The sequence below is a fragment of the Macaca thibetana genome, chromosome 16 (genome assembly GCF_024542745.1).
Source record: "Macaca thibetana thibetana isolate TM-01 chromosome 16, ASM2454274v1, whole genome shotgun sequence".
Classification (NCBI taxonomy): Eukaryota; Metazoa; Chordata; class Mammalia; order Primates; family Cercopithecidae; genus Macaca; species Macaca thibetana.
In genome coordinates, this window is record NC_065593.1 from 196,256 (window position 1) to 211,407 (window position 15,152).

Consider the following 15,152-nt stretch of genomic DNA (forward strand, 5'->3'; position numbering starts at 1 on the left):
TTTTTCTCCCTTTAACTGTTAAAGAAATACCTATATTTCTAGTGGTTTTTATATCTCTCACTTGAGAATTTTCATAACTGCTTGGAGCTTAATACTGTATTTATCTGTTATTTACTAGTAGAGTCTGGTTGTTTAGAATGTTCTATGTGATTTCGTCTTAATGATTCCCTGGAAGGCTGTGTGTAGTTTTATGATTAACCACTGATTTTTTAAAAAGTAAATTATACATTGGAGCACTGATAGTTTTAAAACCTTCACCACCTTTTTCCTTTATATTATTCACCTTTAGCTTGGAAATTGTGAACACTTTTGCTACTCTGTATCTGAATGTTATGGTTTCTTATTGCAGAGAGAGAACTGGGCGGATCCATGAGCTCTGTGTCTAAACTGCTCCACTATGTAGGGTGGCTGTCCACTACTGCAGTGCACGTGGAGAGCAACAGAACTTTCTTGCTGCACTTTATTTTGGATTTCTATGAGAAGGTAAAACATGTTTCAGTTTCCCCATTGGGATTTTTGTGAAAGCTATTCACTTTATTGGCATAGTATTTAAATTTTATGCACAAATATTAAGGTAGGCTGTGATCTCATTAGCATCATTCAAGTAACCTTACATTTTGAAGTTCATGATTATTTTCTCTCCAGAACAATTGACTTTCATAAACCACGTGGAAAAGCAAATGCTTATTTTTTTTTTTTTTTTCTAAGGTCCAGGCACCACAGCATTACCCTGTGTTAACACTGGTCCTAGACAGAAGTCTGTTGTTAGCATTATTTTTTGTTCCTTCCATTCCTAACTCCTGGTGGAAACCAAAAATTTCTTGTTGTTTCTTCAGATCTCCATGTCTACTTTTCAACTGCCTTACTTCTCTTGGTACCTAGTACCCTTTTATTGTGTTACAGTATATAACCTGGGCAGAACTATAGGGTGATGCAAAAGTAATTGTGGTTTTTGCTATTGTTTTCAATGGCAAAAACTGCAATTACTTTTGCAGCAACTTAATATCCATGAAGTGTCCATGGTAGTCTCACTTTTCCCAGCTTCCTCTGCTAATACCTATTTGTCTTGTGTTACGCATTTGCTTAGAAACACGCTCCTTTGTTTTCTAGGTTGACAGCTAACTCATATGATAAATAAGTATTTGGGACTTAAGGGGAAAGAAATACTTCCTTCCTTTACCCTGTCCCCCTAACTGTAAGACCTTTCCCTAGAAGAAATGAAAGATTCAAGTAATGGTCTTTTAGAAATTACCCTCTGTAGTATGACTGATATTTGGTGAAGTCTGTGTTAAGCAAGCTTATAGTTATCTGTTTGTTTAGGAGTCAGGCATGTCCAAAGCTAATGTTACATTATTATCTTATACTGATGATTCTTTGGGTGAACTTGGTTGAGAAGTTCTGGGGAATAGTCTATATACTGATGTTATCTTTCCTTCTCAAAGGTGTGTGACACATATATAAATTATAACCTTCCATTAGTGGTGGTGTCTCTTCCTGGGATCTTATATTCTGTACTCTTCAGCCTGGATGCCAACATCCTGAACCAGAGGTGTTTTATTATGAGCAGGTACAAAGCCTTTTTACCATTTTATGAAATGGTATATTATAATTTTCTCTTCATCTTTCAGCTGTAATACAAAAAATATTCCTACTTGTCTTTGGCCAAAGCCTCTGGAAATCGGGCTTGCTGTTGGACATGAGATTCCAATATGGGGCCATGACAGCTGTGTTGTTTTTAAATCCTCCACTGGTGTGGCTACAGAATAAAAAAAAATCATAGTTAAGGACCTGTTGTGCAGTGGTACTATTGCACTCAGCATTGTTCATTCTAATTGCTGTGTCTTCAGGAAAAATTAAGTCATTTGCTGACAATTGCTTTAAGTATTTGTAGCTTCTCTGATAAAAATATTTTCTGGGAGATAAGGGGAGCTGTTGCCAATTATGTGGAACTGTAAGTATTATTTCTGGTCTCCTCTAATTCTGTAACTTGTGGACTGAAATTACTTTTCTCAGTCCATAACTTTTTTTTTTTTTTTTTTTTTTTTTTTTTGAGACAGAGTTTTGCTCTTGTCAACCTGGAGTGCAACAGCACCTTCTCGGCTCACCGCACCCTCTGCCTCCCAGGTTAAAGTGATTCTTCTGCCTCAGTCTCTGGAGTAGCTGAGATTATAGGTGCCTGCCACCACACACGGCTAATTTTTTGTGTTTTTTCATAGAGACAGGGTTTCACCATTTTGGCCAGGGTGGTCTCAAACTCCTGACCTCAGGTGATCCAATCCACCTCGGATTTCTAGAAAATCCTTCTAGAAAAGATAGAAAATTTAGGCTAGATGATATTACAATTAGAGTTACAACCTTAGTCAAAGACTGCTGGGAATTACAGGCATGAGTCCCAAATTGCCATTACAGGCATGAGTCACCATGCCTGGCTAAGTGCAGACCTTGTTGGTGTAACTTGTAGGACTATGTCAAGTTTAAAATGTTTAAAAACTAATTAGTTGTTAATAGTTCTCAGACAAGAAAAACGTATTTCTAGACTTCCCTTTTGTGCTTTCTGCTGCATGATTTTCTTTCCGTTAAGAAAATAAGTTTTATATCAGTGACTGTTTTTGAGCCTCTATTAATTTTTTTTCATTTTACTTTTAAGTTTTGGGATAAGCAGAAGGTGCACGTTTGTTACATGGTTATACATGTGGCATGGGGTGGTTTGCTGTGCCTATCAACCCGTCATCTAGGTTTTAAGCCCCATATGCATTAGGTATTTGTCCTAATGCCCTCCCTCCCCTTTCCCCTCACCCCTGACAGGCCCCAGTGTATGATGATGATCTTTCTGTGTCCATGTGTTCTCGTCATTCAACCCCTACTTATGAGTGAGAACTCTATTATATTTTTTATTTTTTTGAGATGCAATCTAGGTCTTGTTGCCCAGGCTAGAGTGCAGTGTTGCGATCTTGGCTCACTGCAACCTCTGCCTCCCAGGTTCAAGCGATTCTCCTTCCTCAGCCTCTCGAGTATCTGGGATTACAGGCACCCACGCCACCACGTCCAGCTAATTTTTGTATTTTTAGTAGAGATGGGATATCACCATGTTTCTCAGGCTGGTCTGAAACTCCTGACCTGGTGATTCACTTACCTTGGCCTCCCAAAGTGCTGGGATTACAAGCGTGAACCACCGCACCCAGCCAGAACTTTATTAATTTTTTATAGTGAAACACTGAAAGCATTTTTTATTGTTTATTTTTTATTTAGTGAAGTAAGCATCATAAGTGTACAACTTCTTGAGCCTCTATTTATTTTTACTTGAGGAGAATGTACTACAAAAGGATAAAATCCTTAACTAGACAACTGGATATTTGTGTATGCATATTTGCATATATTTACATTTATAGTGTGTTTTTATATTTTACTATGTCAAAGGCATTGTATTCAAAGGTATGTTAAATGTTTCATTCTGTTTGTTTTTTTCTGGTAGGTATCGTAAAAATCTGACTGCCGCAAAGAAAAATGTTTGGTACAAAAGGTATGAATGAGAAAGCTCTGTGTTAAATCACTGTTACTCAAAAATTAAGTCTAGATTTACGTGACCTGATGGGAAGGAGGAGGAAAGGGAAAATAGGTGATAGTGACAATTTTTTTTTTTTCTTTCCCATTAGACAAAATCAGGTTTCGATTTCAGCAGCAAGACTTACCAAGAATTTAATCACTATTTGACATCCATGGTTGGTTGCCTGTGGACATCCAGACCCTTTGGGAAAGGAATCTGTATTGACCCCAAAATGCTAGAAAAAAACTGGAGTGGCTGAATATAAAAACAGTTTAAATGTAGTCATTCATCTTTCTTTCTTGAGTTGTGCTGTTTCTGTTTTGCTACAGCTAAGGGTATTTAAAGAATGTTTAGATTTTGTATAGTAATACTGTGATGGCAGAAATAGGAACTGCTGTACATTTAATGTGTCTGAACTGTAAGACGTGTTTAGTAGTTTTTTTTTTCTTTTTTTGAGTGAGTGCTCTGTCGCCCAGGCTGGAGTGCAGTGGCCGGAAGCTCACTAGGCCTCCTGGGTCTAACTCCTGCTCAGCCTCCCGAGTAGCTGTGACTACAGGCACCTTCACCCGGCTAGAGACGGGGTTTCACCCGTGTTAGTGGTCTCGATCTCCTGACCTCGTGATCCGCCCATGTCCCAAAGTGCTGTTTTAGTGCTTGAGCCACCGTAGTTTTTTTTTTTAAGTAACAACTAAATTTTGGGCATTTTGCTAGGGTCTGGGATTCCAGTTAATTTAAGTTAGTTGCTGTCCTCTGAGAGAGCTTGGGCTTGTAGCAGAGACAGACTTGTAAACAAATCACTGTAATACAACGTGGCAAAATGAAGAAAAGCTTCAGTTGTGAGAAAGATGGGGGAGTGATCAGTTCAGTCCTGCCTGGGTAGAGGTGGCTCCATGTAACGAAAAGTTTCATAGACATGGAAGCTCTCAGAAGCTCTCAGAAAATCCTTCTAGAAAAGATAGAAAATTTAGGCTAGATAATATTACAATTAGAGTTACAACCTTAGTCAAAGACTGCTCATTTAATGGAATGATACCAATATGCAGGCAGGGGGAGGAGGGTGTGTGTTTGTGTATATCCTTTCAGGACTTCACTCTCAGCCCTGTCTCTTTCTTTTCTTTTCTTTTTTTTTTTTTTTTTTTTTTAATTTTTTTGTATTTATTTATTTTGAGAGGGAATCTCGCGTCGCCCGGGCTGGAGTGCAGTGGTGCAATCTCAGCTCATTGCAACCTCCGCCTCCTGGGTTCAAGCGATTCTCTTGCCTCGGCCTCCTGAGTAGCTGGGATTACAGGCACCTGCCACTACACCCAGCTAATTTTTGTATTTTTTAGTAGAGATGAGGCTTAACCATGTTGGCCAGGCTGGTCTCAAACTCCTGACATTAAGTGATCGCCTCGGCCTGACCACTGTGTCTGAAATTTTTTGCATTTTTAGATTTCACCACCAGGCTGCTCGGACCTCCTCCCATACTGCTGGGATTACAGGCATGAGCCACAGTGCCCAGCCTGGCTTCTTTCACTTAGCATAATGTTTTCAGTGTTCAGCTGTCTTATAGCATGTATTAGTACTTTTACTCCTAAATACTATTCCTTTGTATAGATAGGACATTCTACTCATTTATCAGTTGATAGAAATTTTGGTTATTTTCACTTTTTGGTGATTATCAGGAAGTATTCTTGTAAAAGGTTTTGTGTGGACATATGTTTTCATTTCTCTTGGGTGTATGTACTTAAGAGTGGGAATGCTAGATCATATGGTAACTCTGTTTAAGAACTGGAAGAACTTCCATACTTTTCCAAAGTAACAACACCATTTCACATTCCCATCAGCAGTATGTGATGGTTCCATTCTCTCCACCTCTTTCCTAACACTTGTTATCTGATTTGTTTGTGTTTTTTTTTTTTTTTTTTGGTTCTGGCCATCCCGGAGATGTGAAGTGGTATTTCATTGTGGTATTGATTTGCATTTCCATGGTAGCTGTTGATTTTTAGCATCTTTTCATGTACTTATTGATCATGTATATATTTTCTTTGGAGAAATGCCTATTCAGATTCTTTGCTCATTTTTAAGATTTTATAAATTTCTTTAGTGTGTATCTACACTAAATACACTATATATGTATTTCGATATATGTATGTCTATGTGTATGTGTGTATATATATATATATATTTTTTTTTTTTTGATATGGTCGTTCTGTAGCTCAGGCTGGAGGGCAGTAGTGCAATCACAGCTTACTGCAGCCACGAAGTCCAGAGCTCAGTTGATTCCCCCACCTAAGCCTCCTAAGTAGCTGGGACTAAAAGCACACGCCACCACTCCTGGTTCATTTTTTTTGTAGAAAGGGTTTCACCATGTTGCCCAGGCTGGTCTGGAAATCCTGAACTCAAACAGTCTTATCTGGGTTGGCCTCCCGGAGTGCTGGGATTACAGGTGTAAGCCACCACGCCTGGCCCTTTGCATATTTTTAAATGAGTTTGTGATTTTATTATTCAGTTGTAATAGTTTTTATATTCTAGATACAAATCCTTTATCAAATAAGTAATTTGCAAAGTTTTTTCCAATTTTATGGATTGTGAATTTTTTGTTAGTGTCTTTTGATTTACAAAGGTTTTTAATTTTGATGAAATGAAATTTCACCTTTTTTTTCCTACTGCTTATGCTTTTGTTAGGGCTTAAGAAATCACTGCCTAACTCAAGGTTACAAAGATTTATTCCTCTGAGAATTTTACAGTTTTAAATTCTTACATTTGGGTTTTTAAAATCAATGTTATCTCTTGTATATGTTGTGGTTTAAGTATACAACTTCATTTTTGTGTGTGTGAGGACACAAATGCACCCACACCATTTGTTGAAAAGGCTACTCTTTTCCATTGAAATGTTTTGACCGTTGTCTAACGTCAATGGGCCGTAAATGTATGGACTCTGAGTTCTATTTTATGGATCTAGATGTCTATCCTCTTGCCAGTAAATGCTGTCTTGATTAGTATAGCTTTGTAGCGAGCTTTGAAATCAGAAAATGTGAGTTCTCAAACTTGTTCTTCTTTTTCAAGATTGTTTTGGCTATTCTTGGTTCTTTGAAATTCCATATGAATTTTAGAAACAGCTTATCAATTTCCATAAAGAATCCAGGCTGGGCGTGGTGGCTCATACCTGTAATCCTGTTACTTTGGGAGGCCGAGGCGGCTGAATCAACTGAGGTCAAGTGTTCGGGACCAGCCTGGCAAACATGGTGAAATCCATTTCTACTAAAAATAAAAAAATTAGCCCGGTGTGGTGGCACATGCCTGTAATCACAGATACTCAAGATGCTGAGGAAGGAGAATCGCTTGAACCCAGGAGGTGGAGGTTGCAGTGAGTCAAGATCGCACCGCTGCACTCCAGCCTGGGCGACAGAGCGAGACTCCATGCACGGCTAATTTTTGTATTTTTAGTAGAGACGGGGTTTGCCATGTTGCCCAGGCTGGTCTCGAACTCCTGACTTCAAGAGATCCACCTGCCTTGGCCTCCCAGAGGGCTGGGATTATAGGTGTGAGCCACTGCGCCCCACCCATATCTTCAGTATGGGAAAATCTTTCTTTTATGGTGTCTGTTTCTGGTGACATGCTTAGGAAATATTTTTCATCCTGAGATTGTATAACTCTCCTTCTGTTGTCTTCTGGTCCTCTGTGATTTAGGTTTGTAAACACACAGGGTAAAGGGCCCCACGTACAAGCTGTGGACTCCTGTCCCAGGTGGGCAAACAGACTGCACACACAGGCAGCAATTTACCAGGAGGCTTCTTGGGTGGGGCAAAGTGGAGCTGCCAAAAATTCCTTCTGCCCCATGAGAGTTCACTTGATTAGTGGGTGTTGTGCCTCTCAAAATTAGAAGAAACCCACAGAAGTTTCCTTTGAGCAGAACATAAATCTGTCCCACAATAGCTGAGAGGTATCATCCTGTCCCCCTGAGGTCAGGAGGGTGAGTCTGTGACCCAGGGAGGAAAGCAGCTCCCCTTCTTTAGGACACCAGCAGGAGGATGGAGGAGTTGGCTGTCCTGGGAATTCATGCCTTCATTCAGCAAAGGGAAAGCAGTTAGACCAGGGAAGGGGCCTGGCAGTGTGTCGGGGCTACAGTGGTGAAGAGGGTGGGGCCAGGGAGAGCCCTCACTGAGAGGAGAGAGGATCCTCAGTGGGAACCAGGGTGTTTGTGGAAGGAAGAGTCAGGGCATGGAGCAGGAGTGGGAGCAGGGAGGCCAGCTCAGGCCTCCTCCACGTTTGTGTGAACGTCCTTCCTGCGGGCTGTAGAGCTGGCCTCAGGGTACACTGCAGGGGACTCAGAGCTCCAGTGGAAGGGTGGCTCTGCCTCAGGAAGCTGCTGGTGCTCACCACTCCATCATCTGCTGTGGAGGGGGTGACAGTAACCTCAATGCGTGGCAGAGGTGTTTTGGGATGCTGTCCTGCACAGTTCAGCAGGCTGTTACCTGACTTACTTCTTTAATGCATCCCTCGCACTTCCTGCATGTCCAGTGCCTTATAATATTAAGTGATAATTAACCTCAGAGCCCCGCGTGAGATCAGCACCGTCCCCACCCTGTGTGCAAAGGGAGGACGGGGAGGCACTGCCAGTTGGGTGAGGGCAGACGGGGCAGCTTGCCTTGGGCCTCGCTGACCTTAGCAGGCTTTGCATTTGATGCCCTGTGTTCCTTCCCTAGGGTACTCAGTTTGCCAGGTTTTTGGTTTATCCTAGTCTCATTCAGATTGTAAAGACTGAGAGTGGACTTCTGTTGATAGAGTTTCCCAATTTGGGCACAGGAAGGAGGTGAGGAACCACAAGCCCCTGCTGGACAGTAGCCCTGTAGACCCAGCCAACGCCGGCTCTGTCCTCACTGCCTGGTCCTCTCTGTGAACCTTCATCCTGGCCACAGCCCCTCAGAGTCCTCCTTTATGAAGGGGCCATGCTTTGGGGGAGGGAGTGCCTCTCCCAGGACCCAGAGTTGGTGAGTGGCCACTTTGGAATTTGAGCCCAGGCCCTTCTTCCCTTCTCTGCTTCCTGCCAGGCCCAGCTGCCTGCCCCAGCACACACATTCCCTGGGCACCCTGGTCTTCGCTGCCAGGAGATGCCTGTTTTAGGCCTGGTTTGCTCCTATGGCTGCCATGCTGATTTTTCATTGTGCACATCATGTCTCATCAAAATGCATGGCGGTTCCACTCCTTGTGCTAAAGAGAGCCAGTAGTTTTGTCTGCCAGTGATGCTTGTCTGCTGCCCACAAAGGTGAACAGCCATTGTCTCTACTCACAGGGTGTTCAGAGTATAGTGGGATTGGTACACAAGAACCAGTGATCTCTCCAGGAGGTGCCACGGCAGTGTGCAGGCAGTGTGCGAGGCAGCAGGTCACCATCCCCAGGGTCCTGGGGACAGTGTGCAGGCAGGCATAGGAGCAGCCTTGGTGGGGTCCAGGACAGGCTGCCTGCTCTCCTGGTGAGAGGTGAGGATCAAGGACCTCGAGGCAGGCAGGGATATGGCCCAGTTTGCTTCCCAGGCTCACTGGCAGTCCTGTGACTTGGGGTGCTGGGAAGGGTGTGGGGGTAGGAATGGGAACTGGAGACAGGCCCAGTGGGAGGAATTGCCACAGATTCAGTGGGAGTTGTGGCAGAGATGTGAACTTGGGGAATTGGAGGTGGCAGTTAGAAAGTAAAGGGGGTTCGCAGATTTCTGGCATAGGCACTTGGTGCTGGGTGATGAAAATACCAACAGCTTTTCTTAGTGTGTCCCTGCAGGCTGCTGCTCAGAAAGGGTCAGGCAGTGCCTTTGAGACATAACCATGTTCTGGGGACAGTTCTGGACAGTAAGGTCCCTGGAGAGGCTTCACTTTAAACCAGATATCAGTTGAACCCTGATTGGGTGCACGGACATACCCATGGTAGCCAGCTAGAGCATGGCCCTAGGCAGAGCACTGGAGCCCAGGTCACGGCAAGTGGTTGTGTGCTCTGAGCAGGTGACAGTCCTTGTGTCCAGAGGTCTGGTTGGTTGCAAGCAGGGAGTGACCCCCCAGCCCCCTTCCTCAGCTAGTGTGAGCACTACCCAGGCATCCTGGGGTTCCTTGGTGGCTGCCTTATAGGCTCCTACTGTTTGCGAGCCTGTTGCTTATGTTGGACGGGACTATGGCAGGACAGCCATTGAGCTGACACCACTCTGCTCGCTGCCCGCCCCTGGCTGGGCAGGCCCTCGTTTTCCAGGCTTGTTTGGGTGGAGGTAAAGCTCACCATGACAGGTTGGTTCTCTGTTCTTTGTCTGAAGCTATACTGCTTGCTCCATGTTTGGAGCTGTCTCGTACAATCGTTTTCTTTCATTTCATGACAGTGAATCGAAGGGAATTTGTTTTCACAAGACCGAGGCTGAGGAGTGGCCAGTCGGGTCTGACTGTTCAGGAAGGCATTCTGGGGTTGGCAGCAGAGCCTAGCTCAGGGAGATCAGAAGGGGGCTTTGGGAGCAGTTGGTGCTGTTCTGAAAGTTGGCCCCTGCAGCAGGCATGTTAGGTCTGAGGAAGGAAGGAGGTGGGGGAGTGGATCTCAGCAGGAATGTGAAATGAGTGCCCTCTGGTGGAGTCAGTGTCCAGGCAAGGGATGCCTCTGGAAAGCGCTGGGCTAGCTGAAGAGGAGAGGGCAGCATCCACGGGGAAGTGTGGGGGTTTCACTGCAGGGTATCTGGGTGCTTTTTTTTCACTGTGTCTGTTTTGTGGCACACGATCTTCAAAGTAGAAACAAGAGCAAAGACATTTTCAAAAATATTATTCACAGAATTGAAAATGGTGCAGGGTGTCTGTTTAGCCAGCCACCAAACCTGCAGGGCCTCCTTGGGTGGATGCTGCATAGAGGACATGCGAGTGACATGGCACGGTGCTGCTGTTCAGAGCCGCAGCCTTGCAGGATGATCACCTATTGCTTCTCAGCCCCACTCCGACCCGCTGAAGCTCAGCCGGGACTGGACGTTGACATAAGCTGGGTTTTCCTGGTGTTGGCCTGTCAAGACATGCCTGTTTCTGGCCTCCAGTTTGTTCCATGCTCCTCAGGCTCTGAGTTGCTGACAGTTAGTGCCCAGTGTCCACGTCATCTATGACGTTACCCAGGACCGGACAGGGCTCATCCACCAGCACATCCCCTGGTGTCTGATGCCAGCTTGTCTTCAGCTCACCAAACACGTTTCTTCAACCTGGTCATTCCACCACCCCAAAGCTATTGCACTAAGCCGTGTTTCTGGATCTTGTCTCTGTGACTGTGCCAGGCGTCTCTGCTGCACCAAGACTGGGGGGACTGCTAGTGTGCGGACACACTCAAAAATAGCCAGTAGCAGCTTGAAAAGACTGCTTTTGTATCAGGCCTGGCTTTGCCTTCCGTGATTGTTGCTGTAGGTCATAGAGCCAATCTGTGTAACTGGATGTCACCCTCAGACTCCTGTGCACCCCTCTCCCTCTCTGACTCCTGGCCACATGTGCCCCACGGCCTCCCCACTCCTCACACAGCCAACCTTTATATTGTCCCGCTTTGCTGCTGTTTCTGCTGCTCTCTCCTGAGTCTTGCTATTGGTCCCAGTGGTTTGGGAGGCCAAGTTGGGAGGATCACTGAAGGCCAGGAGTTCAAGACCAGGCTGGAAAATAAAACAAGACCCTGTCTTTACCAAAATAATAATAATAAATAATAAAAAGTATAAACCAAAAAACTTAGCCAGGCGTGGTAGTGCATGCCTGTAGTCCCAACTATTTGGGAGGCTGAGGTGGGAGGATACTTGAGCCCAGGAGTTCACAGCTGCAGTGAGCTGTTTGTGCCATTGTGCTGTACCTGTGACAGAGTGAGACCTTGTCTCAAAAAACAAAAGAGAAAAGGAAGGTGGGGAGAAAGACAGGTATGCTCTTGAGGTGGGAGGGGCACAGGTGAGGCATCCTTCAGAAAAGAGGTCTGTGCAGCCACTTCTATCAGAAATGCTCAGTGACTCCTGGGGCCTAGCAGCTCCCTTCTCAGCCTCTGGGTTTGGAGAGCCTGCCCCTTGCCAGCCCCAGACCATGTGCACAGGGTCCTCCCAGCCCTACCCTGCCTGGCTTCACCAGGACTCTGACCCTGCACTGTGTGTGAGCTGGTTCTCATCCTCCTGAACTGATAACTCTCATCTCTTGTGGCCCTAGTGACCTTTCCCCTTATTTTTCTGTTTCACCCATGGATGCCTGGTGAGCAGGAACCTCTTGCTGCCTTGTCGCCTCAGTTGAGGCTTCAGAAAGCACCCAGGGAGGTGGGAGCTGCAAGCATGCTTTTTGAATTGAGCAGGGGTAGGACAGTGTCGCTTTGTTTTTCTTTTCACATGAAGACAGATGTGTGCGCGTCTCAGCATTGAGTCTCCTTTCTGTGATGTCTTGAGGAATCACAGTTGTGTTGCTGCAGCCCCGTGTGCACAGTCCTTCTGTTTCCTGGGGTTGGTTGATTACTGTTTGGAGTGATCAGAATTATTTCTAGCACCAGCTGGACTGGGCCTATTCAGTTCACTCCGAGACAAGGCCCCCGAGCCCTGGCACACTCGCTTGTTTCTTTATCAGTAAGCCCAGTGTTGCTGACAGTTGGTGCCCACAGTGTGCATGTCATCTGTGATGTTACCCAGGAGAGGACAGCGCTTGTCCACAGCAAATCCACTGGTGTCTGGTGCCGCCTTGCCTTCAGCTCACCAAGTACATTTTCTTCAACCTGGTCATCCCACCACCTCAAAGCTGTTGCACGGAGACCAGGCAGGGAAGAGACCTCTCCTCCTGGGAAGAAGGCAGGCCATGAGCAGACCAGGGCAGCCAGTCCCTGGGAGCCACAGGCCAGGCCTTCCTAACAGATGCACTCCTGTTCCCGTCTTGCCCTGTGAATGTCAGGGGCAATGTGGGCTGCATTCAAGCTGGCTCCAGCTTAACTGACGCACATGGCTCTTTGTCTCTGCGGAGCAGAAGTGTGATGAAAAACCTTTCATAGGATTCCATCTCTCAGTACAGAATTGTTGGTAAATGTTATTAAAAACAACGTTTCATGTTTCTGTCTTCTTTCTCCTCTTGTTCCCAGCTAGAAGGTGTTGAAGTTGGGGCTTCTCTCTGATCCCACATACAGGACCTGCGTTGTCCCACACAGGGTCAAACCCTTGCTTTGGGAGGGACTGAATGATGACTTCTCGTGGCCCCTTTATTTTACAGAGGAGAAATCTGGGTCCTACCATGCTGGCAGAGTTGGTGGGGATCCAGGCCACTCAAGAGAACAGGAACTAGGAACTAGAGACCAGCTGCCGCCGTAGTCTAATGCATACCTCCTTCATCATGTAGGAGCCATTCTTAGGGACTAGCCCCCCACCCCTTCGTGCCATGGTTCCCTCTTTGCTCCATGGTGACCACTTTTCCAGTCCCTTCTGTTTCATCATCCTGGTCACTCTCCCTGGCTCAGCGGCCTGTCATTGCTCTTTGTTGAGTGCCCCTTTCTTCATGCCTCTTTTGGACCTCAGCCAGACTGGTGTGCTGAGGACAGCACCTTGTTACCAGGGGCAGCTGCTCTGCAGGACCTGTTGGCCAGGGCCCCGCATTGGACTCGCTGGTGTAACCAAACCTCTCTTCTCTGTTTGTGTTTCAGCGAGAATGCCATGAGGAAAGCTAGCGTGGCGCACAGTAAATCCAGCAACGATATGGAGAGCCATGTTCCTGAAGGCCAAGCCCCAAGTAAGACCTTAGCGGGTGGAGCCCCCCTGCCAGAGAGGCTTGGAAAGGAGAGTGTCACAGACTCTGGAATCCTTCTCTGGGGGGTCTTAGGGAGTGTGGGTGGGGTGGTTGCTCATTGATTGATCACAGGAAGTCGGGGTGGGGGCGTTGCACATTGGTTGATCACCAGGAGTCGGAGTGGGGTGGTTGCTCATTGATCACAGGCACAGCTGGCTTTGCCTGCAGCACTCTGGGTGCTCCTGTGTGTCCATGGTACAGGGAGGACACTTGGGATGCAGGCCCAGCCTCTGGCCCCAGACCTCACAGCCAGCACCTTCCATCTGTGGTGAGCCCCTGTGAATCCTACAGAGAGCTCACTTAGACCCCCAGTTGCTCCTGTGGAAGGGATCAGTGTCATGAGCAAGAATCTCGTTTGTTCTCAGCCCCTCCGAGGGGTCCTTACCGAAGCCCCACAGTGCCCTGAGGCATGAGCCAGAAGCATCCTTGTCCCTTTTTGCTAAGTTATCTAGAAGAATTCATCCCGGGTGGAGTAGAGGATAAGGGTTTCTACCACATAGGCTCTCTCCCTGGGCCAGCACCACACTGAGGGCCTGATGTGACCACTTCCCTTCATCTGTGTGTGCTCCCTGGAACAGAACCGTTTTACCAGAAATGAATGAAACATACAAGCAGTTGTGTGCCCGTGTGTGTGCAAGATAGAGCTGCAAGAGCACAGGGGCTGAGGTGGGTGGAGTGGGCTCTGTCTATGCATGCATGTGATAAACTTTTTCTTTAAGAGCATTATGTAATTCACACTGCAAGGTTTACGTGTCTGTGGTCTTTAGGATATTCACAGAGTTCTGCATCTGTCATCAAAATCTAATTTTGGAATATTCATTAATAAATAAATATATAGAAGTGCAGCTTCACTGTGTTGCCCAGGCTGTTCTCAAACTGCTGGCCTCATGGCAGACCTTTTGCCTAGGCATCCCAAAGTGCTGGGGTCACAGGTGTGAGCCACACAGCCTAAGTTTACAACTTTTTTTTTTTTTTTTGGTGTGGTGACAGTGTCCCTGTAACCCAGGCTGGAGTGCAGTGGCATGATCCCAGGCCTGGGTCTACCAACATGTACCCCCACACCAGGCTAATTTTTTTTTTTTTTTTTTTGTAGATACAGAGTCCCACTATGTTGCCAGGTTTTATCTATCCTCCTGCCTCCCAAAGTACTGAGATTACAAGTGTGAGCCACCATGACCAGTCAGCATTTTTTTTTTTTTTTTTTTTTTGAGACTAAGTTTTGCTCTATCACCCAGGCTGGAGTGCAGTGGCGCCATCTTGGCTCACTGCAGCCTCTGCCTCCAAAGTTCAAGCATTTCTTCTGCCTCAGCCTCCTGGTTAGCTGAGATTACAGGCACATGCCACCATGCCCGGCTAATTTTTGTATTTTTAGTAGAGATGGGGTTTCACCATGTTGGGCAGACTGGTTTCAAACTCCTGACCTCAGGTGATCTGACTGCCTCGGCCTCCCAAAGTGCTGGGATTACAGATGAGAGCCACTGCGTCTGGCCCAGTCTGCATTTTTTAAAGGAACTTTGTAACTGTAGCAGTCACACACTCCCCTTTCCTTCAACTCTCAGCCACCACTTACACTTTTCACTGGCATGGATTTTCCTATTCTGAATTTTCCATGTAAATACAATTGTACAGTCCATGTTTTTATTTTACAGCTGGCTTATTTCACTTAACATAATATTTTCAAGGTTCAAGGTCCATGAAGCATGTTTGGTTGTGTACTTTATTCCTTTTTATTGTCAAAGATTCCATGTATGAATGTGTATATCACATTTATTATAGCCATTCATTAGTTGGTGGATAGATGGATTGTCTCTACTTTTTGCTTATTATGAATAAGCAGAATAACAGTTGAT

General features: G+C 45.8%; 1 protein-coding gene across 1 annotated transcript; it reads left to right on the forward strand.

Annotated features, from left to right (window-relative positions):
* The first annotated feature begins 327 nt into the window (after nucleotides 1-327).
* Nucleotides 328-14,945, forward strand: LOC126939060 (centromere protein I-like). The gene is made up of 4 exons (XM_050763956.1): nucleotides 328-483; nucleotides 1,443-1,567; nucleotides 3,473-3,520; nucleotides 13,160-14,945. The coding sequence occupies exons 1-4, from the start codon at nucleotides 328-330 to the stop codon at nucleotides 13,362-13,364; spliced, it is 534 nt and encodes a 177-aa protein (XP_050619913.1). The 3' UTR covers nucleotides 13,365-14,945.
* The last annotated feature ends 207 nt before the right edge of the window (nucleotides 14,946-15,152 follow it).

Excerpts from the sequence above, each read along its gene's own strand:
- LOC126939060 (XM_050763956.1), top strand. The coding sequence starts at position 328 with ATGTTATGGTTTCTTATTGCAGAGAGAGAACTGGGCGGATCCATGAGC. Across the intron at positions 484-1,442 it reads TTTTGGATTTCTATGAGAAG|GTGTGTGACACATATATAAA; the intron begins GTAAAACATGTT and ends TCCTTCTCAAAG. Across the intron at positions 3,521-13,159 it reads AAAAATGTTTGGTACAAAAG|CGAGAATGCCATGAGGAAAG; the intron begins GTATGAATGAGA and ends TTTGTGTTTCAG.